Source organism: Electrophorus electricus, chromosome 11 (assembly GCF_041902795.1).
Source record: "Electrophorus electricus isolate QZ-2024a chromosome 11, ASM4190279v1, whole genome shotgun sequence".
NCBI classification, from domain to species: Eukaryota; Metazoa; Chordata; class Actinopteri; order Gymnotiformes; family Gymnotidae; genus Electrophorus; species Electrophorus electricus.
This window is the reverse complement of record NC_137507.1, coordinates 24,481,722-24,501,848: the sequence shown is the minus strand read 5'-3', so window position 1 is coordinate 24,501,848 and position 20,127 is coordinate 24,481,722. Positions and strand designations below refer to the sequence as shown.

Sequence of the window (20,127 nt, the reverse complement as noted above, 5' to 3'; positions counted from 1 at the left end):
CAGAGCCCGGGGTTGGGGAGAGAGAGAGAGAGAGAAGCATTAGGTAGCCGTCTCGAGTGCGGGAGCGCCGGGATCAGATTCGGCCGCACGCTGTCTTCGCTCGCGAACGGCCCCGCACGGGTTTGGAGGAGAGACCCGAGTCAAAGAGGCCGGGGTGCGGAACGGAGACCAGCCGTCGTCGCGTACACAATTCCAGCCCGTTCCTAAGGAAGCAGAGGCGCTCTGCTGCGGGCCCTGAGCATGCACACACATTTGTTCAAAACTGGGGTCCTCTCTGAAGCACGAGAAAGCGTATTAATGAGACCATTTCATCCGTAGCTGGCGAGAGAATTAGACGCGCAGTGGGGTTAAGCCCGGTAAAGCCACAGACGCACTGCAGCCACGGGCAGGCGTGTGGGATTGTTTTTGCAGGACTCGGGACTGGTATGATACTGAGCCTTGTTTGCGTTGGAATCGTGTCAGCATTCTCTCTCTGCTCTCAACCGCTCTCTAGATTGCATCAGAGCCAAGAGCACAACGTGCTCACTTCGCCTGTGCAATGCTTTGTCTCTCGCAAGCCGTGCTGTTCTGGGATCTTGTTTATGGTGTAACGTTCGCTAAATGTTGAGTAATATTCAGCTATGGACGAACGGTTTCATTTTAAATATATGCATATGTGCGTGTGTGTACACACAAACGCACTAGTGAATGACTGACTGTTAGGCGATTCAGCCGGATGTAATGCATACTATACTGGCTCTAAATGATTAACTAGTGTGCAGTAAGTCACTTCACCCTGTTCCAAGATTGCGGTCTAGTGCAACAAGTTTGCGCAATTCATTAACATTTTAGTCATAATTTGATGACTGATGATGATGCTTCTGCGCTTTCAGTTTAAGAAATAATCTAGTCCCAGTTACTTGAAACACATGCAGTAGGATTCGGACAAATTTTTAAAGACCTATACAGCGAACATCTGCAGAGGAGACTGACGGGGGCATCACACTCTACTGACCTATTGCTTTAATACAAATAAAGTTAATTTAATGTAAATCACTGACTATACAGGTGGGACTCATTACTAGAAAGAAATTAACTATATAACAGTGCTACTAGCTTGTGGTTAGGAATGGCGTTTTCATGCCAAATCATCGTACATGCGTTTTGATGTGTTCCCGATGTAATCGGTTCACTTTAATGGCCTTTCATCAGCTTTCTTCAGGAACTGCATACACATCAAGTTACTAAAGCTGTAATTTAAAAAACAATTGCTTGCTTACGTGTTCAATCACCTTGTATGAAAACACAATGTGTATTTCTTGTTTTATTTAACAAGCAAAGAAGCTTATTTACACAAGTGTTTATTTTACAAACGCGTCATCGGCTGTGGCGGCGATCCCGTCTGACTGGTAATGAATAAAGTGCAAGTTAATTATTCACAATAATTTCTCATAAAACAATCATTCAGAATTTTAGATAAACCTCCTCCTAAACTTGCTATCAGTGCTCAATGCGATTATTAGGTCTTACAATACGCTACCACACCTTCTCCACAATTTTGTCAAAGTCCTGTCCATGTAAAACTGCTTTACTATGTAATGTAACTGGTATAGTGATAAATGCATAGTGAAATTATCATGCAGTTAACACAAATGTTGGAAAACAAAGTCCAAAATGTGCTTGCCCAACTGCAGCAACACAAGTGACAGGCTGTTAAAAAACAAATCACATTGCTGAGTCATCAAAATATACAGTGTTTGATTCTTGCTGAAGAGAAACATTTTTTTAAAAAGAGAATAAAAAATTAAATTACAGGTCCCAATGCAAGCAAGATAGAGCAATAACGATTGGCCCATGTCTTAATACTGATTAGGTAACATGAACCAGATGGCCTTGTTACCACTGGGCAAGGGCTGCTTGGAATACATGTTTAGTGTTGATGAATGACCTTTGTACGGATGACTTTTCATCGTCCTGTTCCAACTCCAGCACAGCACTAGAAACGTGCTAAGAATCCACTCTAACATAGAGCACAGGCAGTCACTGCAAACGCAGTTCAGCACGCACACACCTTCCAACAATGAAACCAAACAAAAAGGGAACATGAGTGCAGATGCACAGTTTTAGAATCCCCCCCCCCCACCCCACTCATGTGGTTCTTTTCTGCCAAAACTGGGTTTCTGCATGGTGGTGGTAATGCTACGACTGGGAATGGTAGTTAAAAAAATTAATTTTGGGAAGGAAAATGAGATGAACTTGGCCTAGTTTGGAGGCCCTGCAGCTGCTCCAGATCTCTGCAGTCCCCAAGACCAGGAAAGTGCACTTTAGTACTTGAAGATCTACAACTGAGCAACAGCTTCAGTTATTCCCATCATAGGTTCACTTTAAAGCTATGAAGCATGCGCACGAGAGGGAAGGGTCTCCACTTACGGGAGCAGGGACGTGAATGACGATGAAAAATAAAATAATCGCAATCTGTAGTGGCAGGAATGCAAAATTCACAATTAAAAATGCTCTCCAAAAGGAGCTGAGTTCAGAAACTTTGATGCAAACAAAGCAGACATTTTTAGAAGTCTCTTAAACCCATTTTTACATGGGTCTTCAAATAAGCACATTTTTTTTCAGGGAGCAACATTCTGAGGGCAGTACAAACAAATCTCTCATAGAGTTTTCACTTTGGCAGAAGAGAGCTCTTTGAGAAAGTGACGTATCTTCAACATGTTGGGCCGAAGATGCCATTTAGAAGCGTCAGGGTTCTCTCGCAGGGAGATCAGGCGGCGGGACAGAGGGGCTTCTCCTGACGGGGAGGTGCTGCTAGGAGCTCTGCAGGAGGCGTCTATAGTGGGGCATGACCTCATGCTCGGGAAGGTGTAGGTTGAACTCCAGGGCCACCAGCACAGGGAACTCGAAGGCGATCAGTTCGCGTCGATTCACGCGAAACCTCTCCTCCAGTTTCTGAAGACCAAAAATACCACGGGCTTTATTCATTATACATCGGCCCCTGGGGACTGAACGCAACACCGCCACGTCATGAAAAATGCACAGGACTGTCAAGTTTTAATCAAGATCGCGTGACCTCAGACGTAAGCCGTGATGCGTTCAGCCGAACATTTTGCTTTAACCCGATTTGCCGTGGAGCCGCCCGGGCTGAACCTCGGCGGCCGCTGGCACCTTGGCGGGACTTACGTCGATCAGGAGCTTGACCTCGTGCTTCTTGAGGTCGCCGCCGATCTTGGCGGCCAGCAGGACACAGGCCCCGGCGCACAGCTTGCGGTTCTGCTTGTTGAGCTTGCCCTGCAGAACCAGCTTTTCGAAGTAGACGAAGGCCATGGCTACCGTGGGCTCCTCGTAGCCGCACTCCTCCTGGGCCAGCTTACGGATCTCCCGCTTCAGGCTGCAACGACACGCCCGGTCAGCCTCGCTCGTCCGCCCGCAACCAAAACCGACAGGAAAAGGCTAGTCCGTAGCTGCAGACGGGTGCCCAAAAGGACCCAGGTCTGCCCGGACAGGCACAATATTTACTTATTTCCTTCACAAATTAAAAACGATGTCATCGCTATGGCCAGTGAAAGTTATCGTGGGTATGCTTGATGTTTATATTTAATGCATGAGATGTCTTGAAGGCATTCCCTTTTCCCTTTGCTATAAATAGACATACAAATGTGCGATTGTGCACGTTCCAACTGCAACAGATCTACTGCAGCTGACTTACTAGACAAAAGTGCCCTTGTGTTGCAATATGGTCGACTAAAACATTAGCACATTTCGGTCCTAAAGCCATTGTCACTCTTCTTTTACGACTATAATCGAACCATTCTGTTGAATGGACTCTTATCCTGATCCAGGACTGGAGAGCATGGGGTCAACTGTGCCCTTGGGTATTGCCTTCAGTCTCATTACACAATCGGGTTTGAGTAAACAACAGAGGACACGTTGCTGGATGCAACCGAGGAAACACTGTAATTTCTAAGATCAAGGTTTCAATGAGCTATTGACATTTAGCAACTTTCATTGAGCCCAGGGTGCTGGGTTCCATTCACATTCACAAATAAGATTTTGGCTTCTTCTGGGGGGGGAGGAGTTTTAGGGGTCACAGTTCAGCACAGGCTAAACAGGGTGACGGATGCGCAGGGCCTGCAGGCGTTTACCTCCTGATCTTGCTCAGCGTCAGTCGGATATGGGGGAACTTCTCCTTGAACGTCTCGTTCATGTCTTTCTTGAGATCGGAGGGCTTGACGTACTCGATTACGGTGGTCTGCGGGGAAGCGGACAGATGGCGGCAGATGGTTAAAGGAGAACTTCCCTCGAGCTAGCCAACGCGGCCAAGTGCAGGCAAAGGCAAGCACGGACCACTTAGCCTGATCTCAGACCGATCTACGTTCAGTTAACATTTTTGGTCAACGACGTTTGAAGGCTGTGCACAATTGAGGATTTACTGTAGGTGGTCACCACCTGGTGCTGTTTTCTCCAGCGTGCAAATTATCCAAGCTGGAGTCCCATATTTCAAGTCTGCCTGATGGAATTTTAGCTGGAGGACCCACAATGGTCAAGACAAGCATACATCAGAGTTAAGCAGCTCATTGTTTTAGAAGGAGTGCCATGAGAAGGAGAGTGCAGGTTTGTCTCCAGGCAGGAAAGCTCTGGCTTCTGGGGGACGCTGGGAGGCCATTAGGTCCCTGGGGGTCAGAGATTGGCACACTAGCCTCTGGTTTCACCCCAGTTTCCCAGGGGAACATCGTGCAGTAGAGATGCTAACTGGCCAGAGGATCACTTTAGAGGGAGAGAGCACCTTTGGCTCTTGCACTAGCCAGTCACCTCAGCTACGTTCCTACTCCCTGGGAAAAAAAACAAAATATACATAAAATTATAAAAAAAAATTAAATCCCTTAACAAATCTCAAATCCTATTGTGTCTGCTGTTAAAAGGGAGTGGTGTTCAAAATCAGAAGAACCCTCAGTTTATGCTTGAAACTGGATCAGAGAAACCTGAGAACACAAAAAAGTAGCACATAAAAGAGATCGAGGGAGCGCACACGAGAGAGAGAAGAGGTGACACTTTTCTTGGGTTGCTTTGTGCTCGCTGGTTACACCTATTTCAGCTCAGATGTTAGATGACTAGAAACCTGTGTTCTTAGTGTAGTAGGGTGTGGAGCGACTCCGGTTCATGGTTAAAAACATGCACACTGTTCCTCCGCTGAACTCCATCCTCCATGAGCACAAAAGGAATTGTCACGAATAATCCCATTAGCAACAGGGTGGGGGGGTACTGGAAGTTCTTGGATGTTTTCTTTCGTTTTTTGTTTTTTTTTCCCCCCTTATTTTGAGTACGCCATGGCCCAACAACAAAAGCACAGCTAAAATGGGAAACGAACAGGGAGTAAACACGATAAAGGCACCTTTTCTGCGGGGACACGAGAATAGAATAACGGCCGTTTCAAAAGAAAAACACGGAGACACTAAACAAGCTTGTACGAAGCAATCCTTCTGCAGGAAGAGGAGGGACTGTTTCCTCAGGCGTCAGGGGTCCGTAGTGACTGCAGCAATAATTGGCGTTGGGACATTTCATGCCAGATTCCAAAAGCGGACAATCTGCTCTTTTGAAGTAACAAACGAGGCATGTGTAGGGCTGAAAGTACAACCGGCTGAAGCACTTACACTCAAGCAGGTTGAATTTGACTGGGAGACCTCGAAGGGCTTTGCTACGCGAGCATACTCACCATATACGAAGGGAAGATGAGCACTCGCTTGTGTTTTCCGCATGGCCACTGCGGGTCATCCAGAAGGTTGGGGTCGTATTCCCTGAAATCCCCTACGTCGTTCCCTGTGGGCCGGCAAAGACAGTAAAGTAAGCAAACATCGGCCTGTACAGCCAGCTCCGGGTTTTCCAGAACCGGACCAAACAGCTCTCCGGACCCCATTCTGTCATTTTTTTCGGCCCCCACGCAGCGGAAGCCGCTGTAACGGTCGTGAGTAACGCCGCAGCTCTGGTGCAGCCTGTCGCATAGACCACGGAGGTGGTTGTGGGGAAGATTTCACCCATGCGGAACCCCTGGACTCCGAGTGGTCCCTAGGGCTAGAGGCGGGGCACGCACCCGTATCGAGGCTGCTCTGGTTGCTGTTGACGCGGGCCAAGCTGAGGCTGCGGTGGCTGGCATTGCGGGACTGCGAGAAAGACGACGTGGAGTCGATGGTGTTGCGGCGGGACAGGACGTTGCTCGGGTACAGGAACTGCATGTAGGACACGGTCTGCAGACAGATGGGCGTCGCGCCGCGGCCATCCAGACAGAACGATTGAGAACAAGGAAAAACAAGAAAAAGAAAATGGGGGGAAAAAAGCACCACATGTTAACATGATTACAACCCACTAACTTCTGTTTGCTACTTTTAAAGGTGGAAAGTCACGCCTCGTATTATCAGGAGGTCGGAAACATTAAGGCAATGGCTCCCTAAGCACAACACGTGTCTTTCGCCCTAACCTTGCCGTCAGCGCCCAGTTCCACGCCCTCCAGGCCGATCACCATCTCCTTCGCACTCATGCCGCCTGAGGGGTGTCTCTGGCGCCCGCTCTCCGTCTTGGCATCCCTGCTGGTGTGAGAGAAACGCGCTCAGGGACCTAGTCTTGTGGGGGGGGGGGGGGGGGTTATGTATCCGTTAGCGGTACGTGTCCATCAGCTCTCGGGGGTGGGGAAACCGGAGGGGTTTTTTGGCTTTCGGATGAAAAAACCGAGCTCGGCACAAAGATAAAGTGTTCACTTCACTTCAGATGAGTCCTCTGTGGACTAAATTTTAAAAAAATAATTAAAAAAAAAAAAAAAAAACCACTTCAGTTTCTCCTGGCAAGGATTTAAAGCGGTCTGCATCAGCAGGGTGTGACATTTCAGGCCACAGAGATAGATTCCTTGCATTTTCTTTAAATAAGGAAATCAGGACATGCATGGGCAGTAACTGATGTCTGGCACTCAGGAGCAGGCCCATAACAGCCATAGACAACCCAAATGTGCATTACTTGCTAAATATGTCCCATGTGGGTCTGCGAAGCCAATTTAGCTTCTATTTAAATGCTCAAGGCTAAATAAAACCTGTTTGGCATCTAGCCGCCAACCCTGGAAAAAATGCGTGTGCCGCCAGGGGACGTTGCGCTTTGCTTTCAAAATAACTGGCAACGTGTCATCACACTACACAGCCAAATCCCATGAGTTTGAGTCAGCTCTCACACCGTTCAGTTGTGTCCAGCTGGGACTACACATATGCTGCAGTATTTGGAAGATGGATGTAGGGTCAGCATCATCTTTAAAAAAACAAACAAACAAACCCAAGCTTGGTTATGATGGCATCTTTGTTTGCAGACGGACGAAGAGTGAGGGCACTGGAAGCAGAGTGGAAATCCAAGCAGCATGACCCTGAGCAAGAGAGAAGGGCGTTGACTTCCCTCCCCCAGTGTGTGCTGAAGACTACAGGGTGTGAAAGGGGCCAGCTACAGAGCACAGTGCATGGGGACTCTGTGCAACGATGTCAAGCAACCAGTGCGGCACCTTAAAAAGCCGCACCGGCACCACAGCAGAGCTGAAATAGCCGAGGAAAGCCGTGAGGAAGCGGTTAAAGAAAACCCCTGCCACCAAGTGAAGTTTGTGTGCCATGATGTGCTGATGACAGGATTCTTCGCTGAGAACCCAGAAAGCAATGCAGCAAGCCCACATACGCGAAGCATGACCTAGATGGACCAATCAAAACGGTCACGTGTGTGTGCAGCCAGGACGTTAAAAGAAAAACCTCCTGCATCAATCTCGAGCCAATAAACTGAAGGATGCCCAAAGAGAGGCCCGTGTTCTAGAACCATCCGTCCCTCCGTGAGGCTCATTCACACTGCCTTCCCTTCTGCTCTAAAATCAGTGGGCGGGATCAGAAATAAGTACTGCGCAGATTAAGTGCTGAGGTGGGGTGTGCGCACAGCAATACAGGCTCCGCCCCACACTGTTTGGGTAGTGGTGCGGTGCCCGGGGTAATGTGTGTGCTGATAATCTTACATAAGGAGCAGGCCTAGCCAGAGCAGGGAGGGGAACGGGTCTAACGGCCATTCTCTGCGTGCCCTTTCCCTCATTGTACTCGGCTGCAGGAATGTCGAGCCAAAATATCAGGTAGACTGGCGTGATTCCTGCCACACGCCACAGGCGTGTTAAAATAACACAAGTCTGTTAAGTCACACAACATAAAACGACTGGAATACAGATAATATTTTATTTGTTTAAGGATCATTATCACCAGTTTTTATTGTTGTTGTTTTTTTTATTACCCAGTGGCAGCTTTCTTATCATCAACATTTTTACTCGCACCTGCCCATTCAGTGCACTCAGTAGATAGCAGACACAACATTATTCTCAATTAATAACCATTAATTAACAATTAATAACCAGGAACATGTGAAGTCCCGCCTCTCCCTTTCCTAGAGCTAGAGTTCATTACTGTCCAAAGGAAGCGGCACCTGTCTCCGACGCGAGCCGCATCTAACCCGAGGCTGATTAAAACATTAAAAGATTTGTCCAAAAAACAACCAGAGGGGGGAAAAAGATTATATCCAGGCTTGGCGCACACGCCAAGTCAAGATTTCACGTGTGAAGAGTGAAGCAGGGCTTTAGCCAGTGGCAGGAAACGCGAAGGCCCGGACCGAGCTGGGAATTACGCTGGAAAAGGAAACGACCTTCAGCGAAATCACGAGGAGCTCAGCTACGCTGCAGAACGTGGGAACCTGCAGGCCCCATCTGAGAATTTGTAACAAAAAAACAAAAAACTGCAGTTGTATTTTTTTAACGTGAGAACTTGTAAACTAAAATTTGTACTTCTGGCCTATTTTTGATGTGACAACACGAGAATAAAAATCAGAAGGTGAAATGCTAGTTTTCATTCGCAGAAAGTTAAACTTGAAGTCACAGAAAAAGTGTGAACAAATATTAAGATAAATACAAGTATATTTGTACATGAATTCATATTAAATTATTAAATATCAAAAATGAGTATATATTAAATACAAGTATATATCTGTGCTCAAATTAATATTAACATAGCCGACAAGTGCAGATTTTACTTTACAAGTACTCACATTAAAATTAGAAGCACAGATTTTATCTTACACCTTCAGGTCCTACAAGTTGTCAAGTTTTGCAGCACAATTCCCTACTTAACAAAGCCTTTTAGCACCACGCCCCGAACCTGAAGTGAAGGGCGCATTCGAAAAGCGAGCCTCTGCTTGTTAACCTATCCCATGTCTTCTGGCTGCCAACATCCCAACCATCGGAAAATAACGGAAATTAACAAAAAAAAGACAGGTATTAGTTTAGGCATTAGACGAGAGAACAGCCTACCTTACAGAGGCCGTGCTGAAGTGTTAATTTCTTTCGGTGGGCCTCCGTGGAACAAAAGTGATTATAAGATGAGGGGGAGTTGGGGGGGGGGGGGGGGTGTTGAACAGGTGGGAAGCGGTTTGCATGCTGGAGAATACATACCCTGTTTGGCTACAATCTCGATAGGGCAGGACAGAAAATACACTATAGAAGGATCTTCTGCCACTGACAAGGACTATCCTAAAAAGACAAAACGATACATAGACTAATTCAGTGTGCGATGCCAACACAGAAGTCAGAACTAGAGATGGAGCGACAAACTAAAATAAATACATACGTAGTTGAATGAAAAAAAATTAAAATAAAATTATATATATATATTAAAGGTTCTGGAAACATCTTAAGATGGAAAAAGAACACATACATTTGTTTGCAATCTTGAATGCACTAATAAACCAAAAGGACTGTTTAAAGGATTACAAAAGAAGGATCTGAAATCGTCCGTCAGGTGCCTGGATCCCGCCTGTCCGTGAACAGCCACGTGAGTCAGCCCGTAAGGAAGCGCTGGGATGACGCCGTAGCTCGCGCATCACGCCGCGAAGGCTCGTTCCCACCGCTCGCGGGCCTATTGATATCTGCTCCCGGCTCGGACGGACTTGCCAACTGCAAAAACGCGAAGAATGGCCAGGGCGAGTCACCGGCATTCAGAGCTGGGACCAGTATGCGGGCCGTCTCTGTACCAACACGCCCCCCCCCCCCCCCCCCCCCCAAAAAAAATGTCTCCCAGCCTTCACTATAAACAAGGAAATCCCTTTTCCCCTTGGATGGCGCCGATAACACTGAGGGGCAGTGTTGCGTTGCAAACCCGAGACCAAGCGACATCTCTCGCATCGGCGCAGGGCCGCTGGGCGCTAGAAACACGCTGGTGAGAAGAAGCAAACTACATATTAACAACGCTTTGTCCGGTGAGTGTGTGGAAGTGTAAGAAGCCACGGGATTGCACGGAGGGCGGCTGGACGCGCGTTTAACGTGACTAAGGGGTCGAGCTCGGCCTGCAGTATCAAAGGGAGATCGCGGCATGTTTTCACTCGGGCTTTATGTCGTGGTGGACGCTTCCGAACTAAGCAACGTCGATGAGTTTATATGCCCACAACGATTTGGGAAAAAACAAACAAAACAAAAAAACAACGAAATGCCAAAGTAGTATAGCAGAGCGCGAGGCCGTGACGAAACGCTGGGGTTTCGGGGTCCGAGAGCCTCGCGGGAGCCTTTCTGAGCGAGCGTCTGCGGCGCGAGATCGTACCTGCCGTTGCGGATGTCATGCTGCCTCAGGTTCTTGATGAAATGGACCTTCTTGAAGCTCTTTGGTCGGGGCGAGCCAGATAAGGTTCGGCATCTAAGACAAACGGTTTGCACCATAAGCGCATTCGTAGCAGCTGTTTCGTGACATTTTAACATGCACCTAGCATGCGTCCACAAAACACACCGGCAATGACCCACTGCGAACAACTTAAAACTCTACAATCAACGATAACACACGCATGTAAACGTAACGGCAGCGGCAGTGCCGTCTCCAGTTCAGTGTCTCCCAACGCCACTCCCATGTTGGATTAATCCCATGAAGTGGCCGATTACCAAATGATAAGACGCAGATAAAAGCATGAATGTGCTGTTTAAGGCGGGCTGCTGGACCGCTTAGAAAGCACAGCTGCAGGTTACTTCGACAGCCACGGGACACGGACAAAAAGAATACTGCTAAAACGTGTGAGGACTTGATTATAATGGCGAAATGGTTGAAATGCTTAAGACTGGCCTGAATTGCTAGAGGGTTCATTTGTATATTGCAGCCTTCTGCTCTACCAGCACTGCAAAGGCCATTATCCCAATAATATTTAACAAACGATATATTGTGCTGCCCCTAGGAAATCATTCTTCATGTGCAGGCTGAAAACAATCATATCAAATGTCCATGATCCATTAAGGTACTATATGGCACAGACATCTGCTGGTGTGAGAAGCCATAGTTACAGTCTCAAGAGAGTGTGTGTGTGTCTGTGTGTATCTTGGATTGGCCATTATAAAAATATATACCTGCGAAGGGGAGCATTTTCCTCGATATCCTCCAGAGTCTCCAGTGAAGAGCGCTGGGAAATCAGTCTCCGCCTGTAGTTAGATGAAGACAGAGGAGAGGAAGCACTGAAATACAGCCAACAACACTCCAGCAGGACACACACCAGGTCCCCTCACACAAGGTCAACGAACCCCTCTGGTCAGTCCTCAGAACCCACAGGGCTATTCACGCTTCAGCCACTCAGAACAAATGGCATTAGCTCACGAAGCCGTGGACCGTTCTCTGATGAGAGGGCTCTGGTTTAAATATTTAAAAAGTAATAAATGATTAAGAAGAAAACCTCAGAGCTAGCATTCGAGCACCAATCAAATATTTCAAAACACAGCTGATACTCTCAAGTACTCTCACTTTTGGCACACAGCTGAAGCCATACAGCGCAAGGCCAAGAAGAAATGGTCCAGGAACAAACTTACCATATGCAAAAAGTTCTGCACCAGCACTTATTTTAGCCACGCAGCCTTTATTACATAGGAGGCATTTTTCATGGGGTTAAGAGGTGACTTTCGTGGTCTACTCGTGCAAGTACGGTTCACACAAATCTCACATGTGCCACTTGTTTGTATTTCTAAACATCTTTAGTTTCCCCCCTCAGAGGTCCTGCTCCAAGTCTCCATCTCTCTGCTCAAATTCTGCTTTTCCAGAGACGACGGCAGTTCATGAAACCAGGTCAGACCTGGTCCCGCTGCGCACGGAGAACAAAACATGCCCGGCTGAATGCCAAACGGTCCTTGAAATTAAAGCGCAAACACGTACGCCATGAGAAGAGCCCCGTCCTGCTCAATTCAGTGTAGCAGGCACTGAGTGTGTGTGTGGGGTGGGGGGGGGGGGTGGGGGGGGGGCAGGGAATGTGTGAGAAGAGACGATTGCATCTCTGAGGCATTAAAAATGTTTTAATGTTTTTAGTCACTGCAACACACAAGGTTTTACCAGGACAGATTTGAAAGGAAAAAGAAAAAAAGTACAGAATTGCATTACCCTTAAATCATTCCCTCTGAGAATATATTTTTCAGAAACATCAAAAGTTCAACGATCCCTTTGAAACAGGATTTGTTCCATTTCAAGTGGGCTGAAGACTGTGATCTCAGTTTCGTTAAATCCAAAACAGGAAAATGTTTTTGCCCATGTGAAAATGTGTTTATTTAACAGTGGTGAGGCCTTAATGGGAGACTGCTGTCTGTGTGCGTGCCTGTGTGTGTGTTGAGGGGTTTCAAGAAGGCACTGATCAATCACCTCCACTTCCCCAGGTACAGACTCAACCAGCTGTATGAGCACGTTACGTCCTTCGCGCATCTGTGCCCACTGCCGTCTCCTCCGGTATTATTACTTTTACAGCATCTGATGCTGCCTAAAACAGATTAGAAACACAATGCACTGCAAATCCAACTCATTTACAAAAGGTGAGCTCTGCACGGCCATGGATTAAACCCACCTCGCGCTGACCCGAGCGTCGCCTGGCCACGTAGCTCCCGCGCCCCTCGCAGTGTCCAGACGCCCGTCCCGCGCGCCCAACACAAAGTGGGGGGTCATTGCAGCATTGTTACACAGCGGAATTTTCCTCCCCTCACGCCTTTCAAATAAACACGGGACATTGTTGCAGAAGGCCAGTGGGGTGGCGCACCGCCAGACTCTCTTCCCGCTGCTGAAAACGTCCGCCTCAGAGCAGCGTGGGCGACAGGATCCCACCGTTTGTTTGAACATTTTGGGAGTTTTCTGGCTAGTTCCACTTGCTGATATAACAGGGCCAAGCTTCTGGATGTCAACGTGCTCGTAATGCCACTACTCTTACAGGACCTGGGAGATGTCTAGTACGCCAAGCATGTAACCTCGGAAAGGATGTGAACACATCCCACATCCGACATGATCTGATGGCAAGCAAATGAAGCATGAAGGAATCTGCCAACAGGCCAGCCTGCTTTACTTCAATATCACGTGATCTCTACTAACTGATTTGGGCCATAAAATGACAAAATACAGAAATCCGCAAACATACACGGCCTTGGTGAAGGATCTTTACATAAAGTGAGCTTTCAAATTCAAAAAGCGTTCGAATTGAGCCGTTCTGCGCGGGGACGTTCTCCCCCTCAGCAAGCTTCATGGCAGCACCAGCTAAGGCGTCACATTCATTAGGTCATGTTCCGCCCGCTGATCTCAAGCGCGCTGTAATTGCCGTGCGTGTCAGCCGTGGGCCGATCTGGCCCGTCGCCCTCGACGCCTGCACAGGCAGCCAACAACACCTCCAGCCGATTGCACAACAACCAACGGAGCATGGCGGCGTGCGACAGGTGCAGGGCTGTGCCACAGGCCGTCCGGAGACGGCAGGGCTGTCCGGGCGGGGGCGGATCGCGAGGCAGGGGCGGTGCCAGACCGATGGCTCATTCGGACATCAAAAGGCTTCTGTTTCAGGGTCCAGCGAACTTGGTATCCACAAATCATATGATTATTAGGAATAATCTAATAGTGGGACAGGTGGAAGGCCTGACGAGTGTGTGTGTGTGTGTGTGTGTGTGTGTGTGTGTGTATGCCCTTTTATGGGCATGTGTTAGAACATCAAGCAGAGTGACTTCATTGCTCTGGTGCCCTTCTCCAGCCACTGTTGGCAGCCCATCTGAAGATTGTGAACTTTTCTGGCTAACAGCAGCAGGACAGGATGGGGTCAGAGAGGAGGGAGTGGAGGATGGAGCGAGGGAGGAATGGAGGGGAAGAGAGGGGGAGAGAGAGAGGGTGCAAGAGAGAGAGAGAGAACACGTGATCAAGAGAGAGAGAAGGCTACAGACCAGGCATTTTTCCCTTCCAGCCAGAAACCTGTGTTAGTTTCCACCAGCTGCTCCCTAAGAACAAGCCAGACACTGTGTGTGTGTGTGTGTGTGTGTGTGTGTGTGTGTGTGTGTGTGTGTGTGTGTGTGTGTGTGTGTGTGTGTGTGTGTGTGTGTGTGTGGTGTGTGTGTGTCAGAGTGGGAGAGAGGGAGAAGTAGAGAGTGTATGTCAAAGTGACAGTGTGTGGGACACAGGGAGAGGCAGAGTTCTTGTTAGAGTTGTGTGTGTGTGTGTGTGTGTGAGAGAGAGAGAGAGAGAGAGAGAGAGAGAATGTGATTCAGGGTAAGAAATATGTAAATATCAATCTAATATGTAATAACATCATTATTATTATTATTATTATTATTATTATTATTATTATTATTAATAATAATAATAATAATAATAATATTTCTCATCGTTGTTGTTTAGCCTTTCATCAGATAAGATAGCAAAATGCATTTATTGATAATGATGGCGCTTCCTAGGACGTTTGAGAGAGGGCCCGCAAACGAAAACTGCAGCAAAAGAAAGAAGCATGTACTAAAGAAAGAATAAATAAACCTCTTAAATGAAGCCTGTCATTTTCAGCCATTTTTACTTTTGCTTGGCTTTAGTCCTGTTCAGATTGTTGTCCATTGTCTTTCGTTTATTTGCTTCCTGTCTCATGGGTCTGAGTGTAGGTATATTTGGTTGCCTCATGCTGGCCTGTTCATTTATGCTGTCTTTGTTATATTGCACATAAAATCTTTCGCTGTGAGGGAACCTGGTATTGGTATTGCACATATATTGCACATAAAACCTTTATTTTAAGGCAGTTCTGTTTTTTTCATAGCCCAGGGCCACAAATGGGCTTAATCCAGCTCTGAGTTTTGTTATGAGATCTGCTTGGAGGCATTTTGCCAACAATGCCTGAGCACTGTTACTAGACAGAATGAGCAAACAGTGACTTGGTGGTCATGTGACATGTGGGATAAGGAAGTCAAACGGGTGGAGGTGGGGTGAGGGTCAGAATACTTCAGAGTGAAGCCAAGACCCGACTACAATGATTCAGAAATTAGATTAGACTGTATGTTAAATGTAACCTAATATTAAAAAACATTGCCATTTGTAGAACATAGGACAGTTTATTGGCCAGCCCTCAGATACAGAGACGCCACAAGCTTTAGAAGCAGACAGCTCAAATGTGTCATAACACCTCGCCTGAGCTGCACGAGAAACAACCAAAAACAACAACAAAACGAACAAAAAACACCACGACACAAAGGAGGCCGAGGAAAGTCAGAGGTCTGCCGGAGTGACGTTATTCGGCAGGGGGAGGTCAGTGCTGTGGCGGGCCAGTCCGCACGAAACAAGGTCAGATCTCCCCACAGCCCGACACCGAAGCCGGCACCCAAAGACCATCCCGCACACATGGCCGTCTGAGTCTCGGGTTTCCGTAAGTTTATATCATTAAAGAGCAAATAAGAGAGCGCGATAAGAGACCCGGAGGAGAAAGTGTTGCTTTTGTGTGGTTAAAACTTGGGCTCTTCCCCTAGAGGAGGTTAGATCCTAGGCCACCAGCACGAACGGTACATAATACTGCAGATCAACAGAGTTTGTGATCGAATGCATCAAAAAGAATGAGTGCAGTGGATGCGACTTGTTGGGGCATTAGTGAATCCAAACAGAGGTGTGAGGTATAACTGGTGTGACTACCGTTTGTGGAAAAACGCCCCCAGATACGCGCCAAACGGCACGGCACAACCGTGCCCCTGTCAGTTGGGAGCGGGGCGTCAGCTGGCGCTCACCAGGGGTCCGCGTCCATTTCCATGGCCCCCGTTGGGGCAACCATTGCCTGGTGCAGCAGACGCGCAGCCACAACTACAGGGCGTGTGCCCTGCCACACCCCTCAGGAGCTGAACATCATCAATTTCATACAGATGAAGGTCTGGAAGGCAGAGGACAAGCTTGGAGCCTCCTCCCGTGAAACGCAGGCCTGTGCTTAGCTCTTGCCTAGGTTTCTGAAGCATTCAGGTTACAGAAACAATTACTGACTATGATCGAGAGTAACCATGTCTCGTAGAAGCTGTCCCTACCTGATTCTTGCTTTCTATGTATGTCTTAATATTGACCCACACTACCATGTCAGTCAGTACAGTTGATCTTCCATGGTGATCACACCTAAGAACTGGAGTTAAAGGGCAACTCCACACTAGGTATTTTGCATACCTGGAGGTTAACAAAACAGTAGTGCAATATAAATTCAAGTTGAAGATAAGGTTATGATATTCGTTACAGCAGCAAACATTATTACACTGCCTGATAAGGCATTCTGTCAGCTGCACAGGCAAAGTATGGCAGTATAATCAGTTGTGTCTTAAAGCAAGCACAGACCAGTCTGATTATGATTTTCACTTTTCCAGAAAGCCCAGAAAATGGACAGTGCCATTCCTAGATTCGACACTAATGTGCGTCTTCCACCAGTAGTCTGTACAAGACTTTGCCTGCTGACTTTTGATTGGTCTAAAATTACCAGCGGGAGCGACACAAAAACTGACAATTGCTTGTTCAACCCAAAACAATTTGGGAGAACATTGCAAAACAAACAAACAAAGGACAAATGTGAACATCTGTATACAGCCTAAAAACCGGACTGTCCAGATGACCCCCCCCCCCCCCAGTCTGATGCTCAGAGGGTTCGACCACCAGAGAGGACACAACGCATTGAGGCCTGAACGGGACATCTCAGTAACTGGCCTACTGCATATGGACAATGAACTCTGTAATATGCTCGTGGCCTGCGCTATTACGTAACCTAAGCGCACGTGAGAGACTGTGCACCGACTGCATTACAGAGCAACCAGCTAGAACAACGAGAAGCCACCGAATGCAACCTATGGACTTTATTGAGAGTTGAGAGAGTGACTGGGGTTTGTTTTCGGTGGGGTGCGGGACCTCTGCGTATTTGCCGACACTTAATTATCACCTAATTAGCGGAGGTGCTTTTCCGGATAGACAGACAAATAAACAGCCGCGTTCGCTCACGTTTACCTCGATCTCTGTAGCTCCAGAGCAGAGCTGCTCATCTGACCGCCCTCCAGGCAGCAGTAGTTTTGCGGAGACTGCCTGGAGTAGGCGGCCGGTAGAATTCCCTGAGTGAACGTCTGGAGTCTGCCCCTCGTCGCGGGCGGCACCGCAGAAAACGGCGAGCTGAAGACGGAGTGGACCTGAGCCCCGCTCGCGAACGCGTCCCCTTCCGCATCCGAGCACGCCGCGGAGGGGCTCATCCCGAAGCTCGTGCGGTTGCTCAGAGCCTGGCTTGCCGCGGCCAACGCTTGGGCCGCCGGTGCAGCGCCCGCCGCGTACACGGCGCGCTCCGCCGCAGAAACCAGGCTCTGTCTAGTCCTCGCCTCGAGCGGACTGTCCCCTTCGATCGCATTGTCCCCGTCGTCTTGCACGGGCCGTCCGTCCAGCGAAATGTTGCTGAGAAACGACAGCGCAGCTTGCCTCCTCCGGGGGTCTATGCGTTTCCGTGCATGCTCGACACTGGAATGCTTCTGGAGCGCGGTTGCGGCCGCGCTGCTGCTCGTGGCAGCCGCCATGGTCCACCTCCGACGAGAGATACGGACGGGGTAGTGATGTTTGTGTGTGTGTGTTTTTGTTTTTTTTGGGTTTTTTTTAACAGATCGGTGTCATTGTGTGCGATTGGCGAAATTGCAGGCGAGAAACGCCATGGCGTTGTCTTTTAAGTGCCAGCGCTTTACTGTGTGTACGAAAAAAGGTGGGTCACGTGCGTGCAGTATTGTGGCAGCAGGAAAACGCGTCTGACCAATCAGCTTCAAGGAAAGAGTGGGTTTTTTCCGCCTTCGGTCTCGTTCCTCCCCTATGGGTCTCGGAATAGGGCATTCCAAAAAAATAGCCCACATCAAATTAATCATAGTTCGGTAAAAACACGTTAAGGAAACCGTTGTATCATAACCTTGAACGTAGCACGTTGACCCTTAAACTGAGGATCCTCGTTCTTAAGCCAAGATTGGTTCGCAGCGTGTGATCAGCACCAGAACAATAAAGTGTTCTTCAAATGTTCCAACTTATTTTTAGTTTGGAAGATAAAAACCGCTTACCAACAACATATAAAAATACTTATATTGCACTGGATTATAAATGCACAGTAGTCATGCGTTTCTGTAGTACAGTATCAACGTTGTTTGTTTAATGTTTGACAAAACATTTTGCAAGAGAAAGTGATGTAATCACTCGTTTGACTTTAACTTATGCAGTTGCACCATCTGATGGTTAAATAAATTCAGTACACGAGACGTTTTTGCAGATCAAGCTTTTTGGGCGGGGGGGTTAAAGGGCAGTCAAATGCAATTCCTGAATGAAAACAGCAGAAGAAAGGTTCTGTTTCGTATGCTCTCTTGTTACGTTGAACCAGTACAAATAGATAAAGCATGTTTTGCAAGTATAGATGGTGGTTTTAGAATTAAAAGCACTGGGTATTAAAAAATATGTATGAAATTACATTCATCGTTCACTAGGTGGCCCTGTAATACAATTCACGTTTAGTGTTACATTTTGCCACTGTGTGAGAGCTGGATCCAAAAAAACAGCAGCCTAGTTTTTAAACGTCTGAGTAATTTCAGCAAACAGATAATGGTGTGTTGGCACAGTTTATACTGCATTAGATTATCACAAAGTGTGCTTTGTTTTTTGTTTTTTGCAGCTCTAATACCAGAATCGTAATACAAAGGCAGCACGCCAATACTGCAGTCAGTGCAGATATAAACACCACAAAAAACTTAATTGGATTTTTAAAATATGTTATTTTAAATTGTTATAGTAAAAATCATATCTAAACGTTAAACCTGCATGCCTTGAGATAGTATATACAGAGAAGGGATCTAATATGAGTTACATCTCTGCTCGTCTATGACACACCATAACTGAGGTAGCTAGACTATAGTAGGAAGTCTTGTGCCTAAAGGTTACTCGGTTCAATTTTGTCATAGATATTACCAAGACATTTGGCGGATACATTTTGTCATGTGCTTCAACTTTATGTCCATTCATAAACGCCAGAATATTTTTAGAAATAAGATCCACCTTGTGGTCACAAACAAGACAGAGACATTCTCAGATCAGTCAACTAACTTGCAAAAACATTGGTCAAAAATAGAATAAGGTGTAGGCTATTAAACTGCACCTCACAGCTGTTTCCCCCATTTTTCACGTAAACCACGTTGGTAAGCACCCATTACCCCTTTATGTTTGAGGCAATGAAAAGTAAAATGTGATTTGATATGGTAAAGCACGGTTGATTAGCAGCTACACCATCCAGACAGGAGTAAGAGATCCACATGTGGGTGGTCGGTCCTCTGTCATATGCACAAAATTCTTCCACACTGATAACCTTCCTCAGTCAAAAGCACCGAGGTCAATGACATTATTTTAACATGGTAAAGTACCCACGCTTTAGTTAATGAGAAAAGCATTCAGCCTATACGACGTAGCTTCGCAAGGCCTTTTCCCCTCTGATTCACGTTTGTCTTCCCGATATTTCGGAAGAATTATGACGATTTGTTATTCCCGAAGGCTTTTGAGGAAACGCCTGTCAAAATAATTTGCTTCATTGTCCACCAAGGAGGGAATAAAGTGGGATCTGACGTTGCACTCGCTTGGTGACCATTACCTTTCTGTCTGACGTGGCCCCTGCCTGGTCACTGTTATTTTATTGCTTCCTAAGTGCATTTATAGAGCGTAATAACGCTGCGCGTCGCACATTTCCAGGGAGGCATGCGGCAACAATGAAGCACTGAAGCCACTGCTCCTCCGGCCGCGTTAATCTTCGCCGGCCATCAGAGCCCGAAGCTCTCGGTCTCTACGTGTGGAACACACGTCTTCCTGT

The 20,127-nt window shown here is 47.2% G+C and overlaps 1 protein-coding gene across 9 annotated transcripts; it reads right to left on the bottom strand.

The window, feature by feature from the left end:
* Positions 1-1,290: 1,290 nt before the first annotated feature.
* On the bottom strand, positions 1,291-17,993 carry cables1 (Cdk5 and Abl enzyme substrate 1). Of its 9 annotated transcripts, none has more exons than XM_027030690.3 (10): positions 17,271-17,993; positions 11,405-11,476; positions 10,617-10,709; positions 9,476-9,553; positions 6,455-6,563; positions 6,071-6,224; positions 5,696-5,799; positions 4,128-4,234; positions 3,166-3,373; positions 1,291-2,934 (listed from the first exon to the last, which is right to left on the bottom strand). In XM_027030690.3, the coding sequence occupies exons 1-10, from the start codon at positions 17,819-17,821 to the stop codon at positions 2,794-2,796; spliced, it is 1,617 nt and encodes a 538-aa protein (XP_026886491.2). In that variant the 5' UTR covers positions 17,822-17,993; the 3' UTR covers positions 1,291-2,793. The 9 variants fall into 9 exon arrangements, with proteins under 9 accessions (XP_026886491.2, XP_026886499.2, XP_081579471.1 ...); XM_027030698.3 differs by having other exon boundaries at positions 6,455-6,560; XM_081723345.1 differs by lacking the exon at positions 9,476-9,553.
* Between the last annotated feature and the right edge of the window lie 2,134 nt (positions 17,994-20,127).